Source organism: Triticum aestivum, chromosome 6B (assembly GCF_018294505.1).
Source record: "Triticum aestivum cultivar Chinese Spring chromosome 6B, IWGSC CS RefSeq v2.1, whole genome shotgun sequence".
In the NCBI taxonomy this organism is placed as follows: Eukaryota; Viridiplantae; Streptophyta; class Magnoliopsida; order Poales; family Poaceae; genus Triticum; species Triticum aestivum.
The window spans coordinates 26,915,384-26,927,444 of NC_057810.1; the positions used below are offsets into that span (position 1 = coordinate 26,915,384).

The following is a 12,061-nucleotide window of genomic DNA, read 5'->3' on the forward strand; positions in this document are numbered from 1 at the left end:
CTAACGTGACACCTTCTTCATAATCTTACATTGCACACCATCCACAAAGAAGAGAAAAGCACATCTCCAAGCCTTAACTCTAAAGAGCATACCAAACCATAGCCAGAAACCAAACACAATCCCAGCAATCACCCAATAGCACAACCACTGATCCTCATCTTCGCCATTTCTCTCATTTGGTGAAAGCAAAGTATTTGCACACATGTCGAGAGGAAATCCACAGAGCCCAGAATTATTGGAGTAAATTGATGGGTCAATCAGGGTTTGCATCTGACTCCCAGTGGGTATCTCGCCCGACAAAAGATTGTTCGAGACATTCAACGAATTTAGCCATGATAAGCTCGACATGCTGGGAGGAATTGCTCCTGTAAGTCCATTAGATGACATATCGAGGGACTCGAGAAAAGTCAAACTGCCAATGTCTTCAGGAATGCTGCATGACAGGTGATTTCTTGATAGATTCAGGAACTGGATGCCCTGAAGTTTGGTTAGCTCTTCAGGGATGCACCGAGACAACAAATTGTCCGACACATCAATACCACTTATTAACTCTAGTGTTATGTTGAAAGTTCGCTCTTGCCCCTTCCAGTTTATTTTGATCTTATCCCAATATTTTAATCCGCCGAGCGGTCTCAGAGTTGACATATTATGTGGACGCCTCATGGAGGTCAAGTTTCCGAAGACTACCGGAATTGCTCCAATGAAGCTATTGTTTGCCATGTCGAGCAACTGAAGCTGAGAAAGTTGTGATAGCTCCAAAGGAAATTCTCCGGTGAAGTTGTTTGATCTGAGGCTAAGGATTTTCATTGATTGAACCCAAATCACAATCCATGGAGGGAGGACACCAAAGAACCTATTGTTCCCGATGTCTAGGGTGACCAGCGAGTTGCAGGCTCTTAGGACCTGTGGGAAGACACCAACAAAGCCATTTTCGGAAAGGTACAATGACTTGAGAGAGCAGTTGCGTCTTGCCTTAGCCAGAGGGATTTCACCTAAGAAGGAGTTGTCGGACAGGTCCATGAACTCTAGAGCCTCCAGGTTCCACCAGCAGCCCGGGAGTTTCCCAGTTAGCAGGTTTTTGGACAGCTTCATGTACCACAGAGCCTGGAGATTGCACCAGCACGCTGGGAGGTCCCCAGTAAGCTTGTTGTCTGATAGATCGAGTATCCTGACGGAAAATAGCTCGCAGAGCTGGTGCGGGATGTCACCGATGAGGTTGTTTTTGTAGAGTTGGAGGCTGACGAGGTTTTGCATGTTGCCGATCTGTGGTGGGATGGAGCCGTGGAACCTATTGTTGCCAAGAATGAGGGCGATCAGCGAGCTGCATCCCTCTAGGTGTGGGAAGGTCCCAGCAAAGGCATTTTTGGCGAGATTTAGGTACATGAGAGAGCAGTTGTGACTTGCCTTAGTCACGGGGATTTCACCTGAGAAGGAGTTCCTGGACAGATCCATGAGCTGCAGAGCCTGCAGATTCCACCAACAGTCCGGGAGATTCCCAGTGAGCTGGTTGTTTGACAGATGGAGTGTTCTCATGGAGAGGAGCCCACAGAGCTGATGCGGGATGGCGCCAGTGAGTTTGTTATTGTAGAGCTGGAGGTTGATGAGGCTGCCGAAGTCACCGAATTGTGGTGGGATGGAGCCGTTCAACCTATTGTTGCTGAGGTCGAGGGTGGCCAGCGAGTTGCAACCCTCTAGATGTGGGATGGTTCCAACAAAGGCATTTTTCGCGAGCTTTAGGAACGTGAGAGAGCAGTTGTGGCTTGCCTTAGTTGTAGGGATTTCACCTGAGAAGAAGTTATTGGCTAGGTTCATGAAATGCAGAGCTTGCATATTCCACCAGCAGTCCGAGAGGTTACCGGTGAGCCGGTTTTTTGACAGGTTGATGTATCGCAGAGCCTGGAGTTTGCACCAGCACTTCGGTAGATCCCCTGTGAGCCGGTTTTTTGACAAGTTGATATACGACAGAGCCTGGAATTTGCACCAGCAGTCCGGGAGGTTCCCAGTGAGCCGGTTGTTTAACAGGTCAATTTTCCTCACAGAAAGGAGCCTACAGAGTTGGTGTGGGATGTCACCGACGAGTCTGTTGTTGCGGAGGCTGAGGGACTGGAGGCCGGGCATGTCACCAAACTGCGGTGGAATGGAGCTGTTGAAACGGTTGCTGCTGAGGTTGAGTGATTTGAGTGAGCGCAGCAGCGAGATGCTCGCCGGGATGGCCCCGCGGAATTTGTTCCCCCAGAGGTTCAGAACGGCGAGCACCGGGAGTGCCGTGGTGTTGAGTGTATCGAGCCCGCCCGAGAGACCGAGTCTCTCGAGCCTTAGCGTCTCGACGCGTCCCGCGGTGTCGCAGAACACGCCGACCCAGTCACAGACCGGCGCGACACTGGTCCAGTTGGAGAGCGCGGCTGCCTTCAGGAGGCTGACCTTCCATGCCAGAAGGGCATCGCCCTCCGATGGCACCACAGCAGTTGTCTTCACGGGGATGGCTGCCGCCAGCAGGAAGAGCGCGGCGGTGCCGGCGAGGTGACCGTGGGCGCCTGGTCTCCTCATGTCCGGGACAAACCGGGCCGGAGCGAGAATGGTTTTTTTTTTCCTTCTTTCTTGCGCGAATGAGAATGATTGGGTAGGAGAAGTCCAGTCGGCACGGCAGAAGAGAGCGCACGTATATATGGATGAGCCGGCCGGCGGCAAAAATCATAAACAAGTTGTTAAATTTACACCAGTGTGTACTCGCCCTCGTCACCCGTATGCATACGACAGGCAGCGCGAGAGGGCGACGAATGGCGCCATCAGACTTATTCAAAACAGCACCGATCAAGGACAGAGTCAGAAGATCCTCCGGATGCCTTTTGGACGATCTCCCTATTACGAGGGCCTCCACATTTTGATTGGTAGTTCGACATAAAAAAAATATTGTTCCCGCGACGGACCCGCGTGCGCCACCGGAACCATCAGCAGAGTTGACAGGGACGGAGGCGGCGGCCGCAGCACCATTGTCGACGGCTGTGTGGGCGGCTGGCTGAGTACGGTTGACATAGGGGGCGGGGGCGACACTGTAGCTGGGCGCCAACTTCACATGCGTCGCGCATGAATGCATTTGGCCAAGCTAGGTAATGTTAGTTTTTATCTGTTTTTCTTGCACTAACAAGACATGTATTACGCTCGTCTTCTGAAGAGAAACTGCATCTCCTGGGTCCCATTGTGCATTATCCTCCCTTTTCTCTCCTTGTAGAAAGAAATTCTCTCGCTTTCTCTTTTTGTTTCGTAGTCAAAGCTTAACCTTTTTTAAGTCAAAAAGCATAATGTTGACCTGAAAAGCGCGTTGGAATAACAGAGAAATATATCATTTTATTTGCAAAAGTTAAACATAGAAGGTATTCGTTCTCCAAGATTTACAAGCATATAGTATGTGACTATGTGTACATGTTTTTAGTCTTCATTCTTTCTGAGGTGAAAAACGAGTATAATACATGTGTACCATGCACACTCTCTGAGGGAAACTCCAACGAAGAGACCCATTTCGTTCAGATGTGTCATTTAGATCCGCATGGGCAAAGACCCATTTCGTCCATATGTGTAGTTTAGATCCACGTGGGCAAAAGAAACTGTCCAACGTGACGACCTATTTCGCAAATATGTATGTGTTGTCTCTGGGACACAAATCAGCCCTAAATTTGGGTCGGTCCACATGGACAACACTAACTACCGCCCACAACCGGTGCAAATGTCGTGGAAGTGGATCCGCAGGAAGGTCGGGAAGCATGACCACGAGGAGGTCGGCTCTTCTTCAAAGCAGCCCCGCGCGGCCTGTTCACCGTGACACCGCCGTGGGCGGCAGCTGGAACGCATCTACATGCCCATCGACCAGTGCACGCGCTACTAGGATCATGTCGTCTCCCTGCCATTGCCTGACATCCACCTACCGGACGATTGGCATCTGAACCCTGGAGGGTTCCAATGCCGGCCGTTCTGGCGTCCAAATGCACGTCAGAGGTGGAGATCTGCTGTTGTTGAGCTCAGCTCCCCGACGACCTACACCAAGAACCGGCGTTTGCCCAGGACAGCCCGTGGTGGGACACCTGGTTTTACGACGAGCATGACCAGCGATTCTGGTCGCGCTTCGCCACCTGTGCATGTGCTCCAGCACACGAGCCTCCACGCAGGCCCGTGGTGAAGGCGGGGGAGGAGGAGGGCGAGGAGGCAGGTTGGGCGAGGCACCTAGCTAGCTAGGCTATTTCCAAGACACAATGTTCGGAGTTTTCTGAAACTTGACTGTTTACCTACATGCATGGGTGCCTCGATGTATCTCTCTTCATCAAACTACATGATGAGAGTGAGAAGCGATGCTCACTCGGGAACACTGGTTCATGTTTATGTTCAAAGCCGAGTAGGCACCAAACTATTTCACCTGCATGTTTTAGAGGTCTGCAAACTACAACTCGGGAAATTAATCATTTTATTTAGAAAATGTTAAACATAGAAGGTATCTTTCTCCAAGATTTACAAGCATATAGTATGTGTACATGTTTTTAGTATTCATTATTTCTTAGGTGAAAAACGAGTATAATATATGTGTACCATGCACACTCTCTGAGGTCAACTCCAATGAAGAGACTCATTTTGTCCAGATGTGTCATTCAGATCCATGTGGGCAAAAGACACGGCCCAACGTGGCGACCCATTTCGCAAAGCTGTATGTATGTTGTGTGTGGGGACACAAATCCGCCCCAAATTTGAACCCGTCCACATGGACAGCTAACGCACGCGCCGCTGTCCACCCCAGCCCCCCACGCACCAGTGGCTCAACTATCTTTGAGCCATTCCTTTTTAAATGCTAGCATGCGGAGGGTAATCCTATCCGCGCGCGCCCATTCTTCTCCCTCCCTTTGCCTGCCTCGGGTAAGTTCTGACCCGCATGAAAGGCGTAACGATTTGGGCACTGTCTCAGAGAGAGGCTCGCTGAAATAGACATGTCTCGGCCAACAATCAACACTAGCCACCGCCCACAGCCGGCGCAAATGTCATGGTAGTGGATCCCCATGAAGGCCGGGAAGCCTGACCATAAGGACGGCTCTTCCTTGGAGCGACCCCATGCGGCCTGTTCACTGTGACACCACCGGGGGCGGCGGCAGGAGCGTGTCTACGTGCCCGTCGACCAGGGCACGCGGTCTAGGAGCATGCCATCCTCGTGTTGTTGTTGGACGTCCACCTGCCAAACGGTTGGCATTGGAACCCAAAAGGGTACTAGTGCCGGCCATTTCGACCTCCGAACGCGCGCAGGAGGCGGTGATCCGCCGTCGCCGAGCTCAGCTCCCCGACGTCCTATGACACAACCCGACGTTTGCCCAGGACAGCCCGTGGTGGGACACATGGTTCTACGGCGACCACGACCAGTGGCACTGGTTGTGCTTCGCCGCATGTGTGCATGCTCCAGCGCACGAGCCTTCACGCAGGCCCGTGTGAAGGCGGAGGAGAAGGACAAGGAGGAGGCAGGTTGGGTGAGGCACCAAGTTAGCTAGGCTATTTCCAATGACGGAGACAGGCCTAGGCAGTTAGGACTATTGCCCTACAATAGCCTTTGCCGTTCCTTCATACGAAATATGGAAAATTACAAGAGCATATCACTCAAACTAGCCTTCTTGTCTTAGGCGTGACCCATTGCTAGCTTCGCCACTGGCTATTTCCAAGGCATAATGTTCGGAGTTTTGCGAAACTTGACAATTTACCTACTTGCATTGCATGGGTGCGTCGATGCATCTCTCTTCATCAAACTACATGATGAGGGTGAGAAGCGATGCTCATTCCGGAACAGTGGTTCATGTTTATGTTCAAAGCCGAGTAGGCACCGAACTATTTCACCCGCATGTTTGAGAGGTCTGCAGCTGCAGGGAAAGATTCAAAGAGATAGATGGTCTGAGTACAACGCAAGGCCAAACCCAATATCAGAATCATTCCATGTATGCCCTAAAAAACCATTCCTTGTGCGGTCTTGCCGTCTCATAGGGTTGCAGAGCGGACGGGTTTGCGGGCTACAGCGCAGTATAAATCAATCGCTAGTTTAGTGTTAACTTTCCGTCCAGTGGTGACCTAATTCGCTGGTTTTGCGAGATGGCATCCCTACCATCTCGTGTGCCGTTGCCTATGAGTTTGCTATTTGGCGGTTAAAGGTGCCAATATAGACAAATCTGTATGAAGCACGCACCCACCACTTTGCTAGTATTGTCAGTGGGCCAGCCCATCTAACCATTTTAGCATTTTGTTTATCTGAAAAGAACGTCCTGTTATTGGGAAGCTTCCAAAAACATCACAGACCGGTTTAAGCGATGGTTTTCCCTGGTTTTTATAGGATGGGTTTTGTTCCTTTTTGTGTGTTCCTTTTTTCTTGTTTTATTTTATTTAATTCCTCAAGTTTTTTCATCAAATTGGCAAACATTTTTCAAATCCGTAATCCTTTCAAATTTGTGAACAATTTTCAAATTGCTGATTTTTTTCAAATTCACTAACTATCATTTAATTCATGAAAAAAATTCAAATTCTCAAACTTTTTCAGATGTATGAACTTTTCAAATTCACAAACATTGCAAATTTGCAAGGATTTTCAAAATCCATGAACTTTTTCCAAATTCATGACCTTTTGAATATTCATGAACCTTTTCAAATTTGTAAGTTTTTAAAAAATTATGAACATCTTTTAGATCCGTGAAGCTTTTTAACATCTACGAACTATTTCAAGTCCACATTTAAAAAAACATAAACTTTTTTTAAACTGGTGGACTTTTTAAAAATATGAACATTTTCTAACTTAATCCAGCAACTGGTTGTTATAGTGAACAACTGAGTAGAAGAAGAGAAATCCGAGAAAAAAAATAAGGGATTGATAGAAAAAACAGATGACCGAGAGCTGGGTCGTGAGGGGACTTGCGGGTGCTACAGAGAGTTTAGTTGGCGCTGATTTTTCTCAAAAAAAATGGCGCTGATTAAGAGGTCTCTACTGCCTACCACTCACATACCTTTCTTTAGGAAATTAGAGCATATACAGCCGGGTGCCTCAAACCCGTCTTATACACCCGAGCGGACCGTCCGGTCACTGTTTGGTCACGGAATTTCGACTTAGACGGGCTCCTTAAATGGGCCTCAAATGTCCGGGATGACTGGCACCCCTCATATCCATCCCAAATATGGTGCAGATATGGGGCGTCCAGGCGCGCCCGACACGCCTGCCACGTCGGACCCGACAGCCCGCCCCCACCGCCAATTGCGCTAATTGCATCAATTGCACCAAACCCTTCTTCCTTCCCCCGCCGCCCTCCAATGTTTCTCGCGCCCGAGCCCTCGCCATCCTCCACCCTTGCTCCCCATCTTGGAGCCCTGATGCAAGTGGAGCAAGATGAACAGGACACATTTTGCTCGGAGCAGGCGCTCGACCAGTGATCCGAAGCCATCCGTCATGCTCGGATATTGATTTCATTTTGACTTGTTCGGTTTGTCGAACTATGATTTGCTTTGGCTTTGTTTTGAAATGTTGAATTCAGACAATTTATATCGTTTGATCGACGTACATAGATTGCATGGATTTGAGGATCGGAATTTAAGGTATGTGAATGTTGGGCGCAACATATGATTGGCCAGCAAGCGCTGTCCGCGGACGCGTCCGCGGACGTATAGGGCGGCGGATTTGCTAAGTCCGGTTGTAGATGCTCTGAGGCTTACAAGAAACTGAAGTTTGAACGCCGCAAAGCACATGTTCTGGGAGTTGTCTGGAAACAAAAGTACTTGGTCTGGGACAGGGCAATTCGAACCCTGGCCTTAGCGAGCAATTGGAAAAACATTGGGGCAAATCATCCAACCCCTTGTAAAATGGGATAAATCATCCAACTCCTTGTAAAGTGAGGCAAATCATCCAAGCCTCGGTCTTAGCTGCATCCGATGATGAATAGTAGATCTAAAATAATAATAAATCATTCATATTCTTAAATTTATTTCTGTTTTGAATTTATCTGTTCAACGGGTGCAACTGAGTCTGGGCAGACGTGAACTTCTGCGTGTTCTGTCTTCTCCGTTTCCGTTCTGTGCTCTTGGGAATTGGGAGTACGTACGTAAGAATTAGTAGCAGCGCTGCTCGTTTCGGAAGGAAAGCACCCAATGGCCGACACTATATGTACCTGTGATTTTACTGAAAAAGGCTTTCGCCCCGCTTTATAAATAAAGCAACCATCAAGCACAAAGTATCAAGGTCACAACAACACACCACACACACTCACTCAAAGCCACCGTAGGCACGGTCCAACACAAACACACAGACAAAGAGACCCAAGTTTCGCTGTGGGCATAGCACAACAAGCCCAACACAAGCACACGACGAGACAACAGAAAAACGGCAAGGCGGTGGCGATGACGATGGCAACGAAGATCTAATCTGGTTCCGGAGGTGGTGGGGAAAACGGTGGAGCCATCCGGAGAGCCATCGCGCGAAGTGGTGTACCTGTGATTTTTGGTTTTGAAAGAACGAAAAGAAAAAAAGCTGTTTTACATGTCGGTAGTAGCTATGATCACGATGATCCCATTTTGTCGAACTGTTTTACATGTTCCTTGGCACCGCTGTCGGTCCATGCAATCAACCTAGAAAACAGTCTAAAATACATAAAGAAAAAATGGTGTACAAATTATTGTCTTATGTGCATTAGACAAAATGAAGTAAAAATAAGTCAAAACTTTAGTACCTAAGTATCAATACTAAGAAAAAGGAAGGGTTGATTTGCAACAATAGATGTCTTTCACATACAACTAGCAAAAAATGATTTCCTTTTTGACTAGCAGTTCCTAAAAATATATACTTCAATGTAAAAAAACTTGAGAACCAATCTGTGGTTGGATAGTAAGAGCCATATGCCGGCTCTATTTCTCGAAGGTGCTCATAGGGGTAGGATGTGTATGAGAGCTTGCGTCTGTACTGTGTTAAAAAATATTTTAAAAACTTGTGGTTCTTTAGTTTATTATTTTTAATTTTAATTCTTATATTTTTTACTTTTTCAAAGTTGTTTTCTTATACTTTGTACCTTTTCTGAGTTCTCTTGTTGCCGAGGCATAGTTCTTGCACCTACTAGAGAAACTAGAAGAATTATGGAAATGGTCAAACAGAAGGTTAAAGCCGGTTGCTAAATGAATCCCAATTTGTTGAACATTGTTTATAAGACCATGTTCTACTACTTGGTTTGATCTCGTAGTCCAAAGAATCACATACCATACATATATGGGATAGTAGTCATTAGTGAAAAAACTATAGTTATGCAAATGAGTAACGTGAATCGATCTCCAACAGTCATCATTCTTATCTTTAGACCATTATGAGCCATTACGAACATCACAGTGAATATGATCGAAACCTAACTAGTTAACTTCTAATTAGAATGCATCATATCAAAACACTGCGGCTTCTTTGATTGACAGGATAGGAAAAATGGAGGAATTGAAAAAAAAAAACAGAAACGTGGCAATGGGATAGGAGGACATGTGTGAAACAGATGATGGGAAAAAAGGGAACTCGGGAAAATTAGGGCCCTTAATTTGCAGGAAGAGAGATACCACGAGAATTGTAATGGTGTCCATTATCAGCTCAAAACTCTACTTTTGCTGCAATTATTTGCTTGATTCAATCATTCAATGTGTACACAGGAATATAAAAATAACAATTGGGTGGAATTTTTCCAGTAATTGTAGTTGGCGAATTTTCGATGTAGGGGAGGTGGCAAACGAACTACTTTGATGGCAGTTTTAGTTGTAAAACGAGATCAAACTGCGGCAGATTTAAAATGAAAATTGCCTTCTCGGGGAGAAACGGCCACCTCTCCGGACTCCCTCACAACTAAAACTCCCAGGGAATCGTTTGCAAATGCCACCCTCCCTGTCGAACGTTCGCCAGCTAAGGGGGGTCATTATTTACTTCTCCATTTGAGATGAGACCGAAGGAAGAAAAAAACCTCTGGTTTTCCATCTATCTATTCTTGTGAATCAAAGGGGTGAATACCAGTGTTGCAGGAAAAATTCATACCCCTCTAATTTTCCTCCAAATCAATGAAAACCACATGTGATCCGTCCGTACAAGTTCATCAGTGATTCCTTCCTCCCAAATCTGCCCAATACTTGCACACATATATGGGCCGACAAAGCTATGGTCTAGCTAGAAAGATAGGTCACTGTTCTGTTATGCGCTTTTGGGAGTAGTAGCTTTGCTCGTTTCGGCAGGAAAGCATCCAATGCCCGGCATTCTATGTATCTGTACCTTTGGGTTAAAAGAAAAGAAAGCTATGGTTGATAAGACAAAAGAAAAGAATGCCTTAATAAGGAAAAAAAGCTACATACACACATGTACATATATGGACCGCGAGCAAGCTAGATAGTGATCTAGCTAGAAAGGTAGATCGACAGTTTTGTTCGGTGCTTTTTGGGAGTAGACGTTTTTGGCGGGAAAGCATCCAATGCCCAGCATTGTATATACATCTATCCCTCCGTAACTTAATATAAGACATTTTTTGACACTGCCACGGTGTCAAAAAACATGTTATATTAAGTTACAGAGGGAGTGTTATGTGTGCTTTTGGGTTGAAAAGAAGATAATGGAGAGTCCTTATATACATCTGTCCTTTAATTTCTGTCCGGTGGTCGTACAAATATTTCCTCAGCAAACAAATCGAGCTGCATCTTCTGGTCCTCTTAGAAATACGAAATGATCTCCACGTGCACAAGTATCTCTCATGCATGTAGACGCATACTCATCCTGCTAACACGGCAAGCGTCTACAGGTTGAAGGACAATTTGGGACACCACACATGCATATGCTACTGGATAATGCAGTAGCATATACACATCCAGACAGGATTTCGCGAGACCAACCCAAATCCTTTGACATGTAGACGCTTGCCGTACTTACAGCAGGGGCCATAATTTTGTCGGCACGGTGAACAGACACTCGCTCGAAAAAGAACTTGCCATACGTAACTTTACCCATCTAGCAAGCAAAGGGAGAGGAAGCGAGTTCTAGCAAAGAAAAAGCAAGAGAGAGAGAGAGAGAGAGAGAGAGAGAGAGAGATTAAAGAGAGCTCTATTTTCTTCCAGTACAACGTGGATAGAACTAGGCGTGGACACAAAGCTCTCAGCTCATGAGCTTAATGAGTGCTCGATAGCTAGCTTCTAAATGAATCAAGCAAATCATTGGTTTTAGCTCAGCTTAACGAACGAGCTAACGAGTTTCACATTAAGCTAGTTATAGCAAAACACCACATATTCTTTTCTTAAGTTACACCATCTCATGGCAGCGTAGCTCACCTATTCCATCTAATCAACCCAATCCAGCCCATAGGAGTTCAATGTATGGTTACTTCCAGAATCTAGCATATAATTTTGTCGCCAAATTGTTGAAGAATTTGGATTCATGTTAGATATTTGCGGTAATGCCTGTTAACTAGCGCTCACGGGTGCTCGCCAGCTTAACAAGCTTCGGACAACAAGCTTACCGAACATAGCGAGCACGAGCTTAATGAGCTGAGTAGCTCGTGAACTAGTACTAATTAAGGGCATGTACGTACAATGTTCAGAAGATAGGCTTCTCTTGATCATCCCCGTCATCTAGTCTAGAGATGAAAATAAATAGCATGTTTTACGTTAGTATATGACTAAGAGATGACATTTAGGATATGGAACCAAAATTTTGTTTTATCTTCAGTTCTAAGAGATCATTTTTTAGTTAAGAGTAATAAGGAAATCACGACTATTTTTTCATTTCTCTCTGTCTTACAAGATACTCCCTCCATCCCAAAATAAGTGACGTGGGTTTAGTTCAAATTTGAACTAAACTTAAACTAAACTCACTTCACTTATTTTGGGACGGAGGGAGTAGTAATTATCCTATACGTGGCATCATCACTAAACGAAAGAAGACTGTGATATCATCCCGTTTTAGGTGCACTACTAATGAAGACTCCACATGCTCCAGAGGGCCCACCGACATTCAGCCTTTACCTATTTCTCTCCGAACCTTTGCCTCATTTGCTCCGTTGTCTATTTAAGA

The 12,061-nt window shown here is 46.1% G+C and overlaps 1 protein-coding gene across 1 annotated transcript; it reads right to left on the minus strand.

Annotated features, from left to right (window-relative positions):
• On the minus strand, window positions 1–2,547 carry LOC123138683 (receptor-like protein 46). Its single transcript, XM_044558610.1, has one exon. It carries the CDS (start codon window positions 2,545–2,547, stop codon window positions 1–3), a length of 2,547 nt encoding a protein of 848 aa, XP_044414545.1.
• Between the last annotated feature and the right edge of the window lie 9,514 nt (window positions 2,548–12,061).

What these genes read in the sequence shown, in the direction of transcription:
- LOC123138683 (XM_044558610.1), bottom strand. Translation starts at nt 2,547, where the DNA reads ATGAGGAGACCAGGCGCCCACGGTCACCTCGCCGGCACCGCCGCGCTC.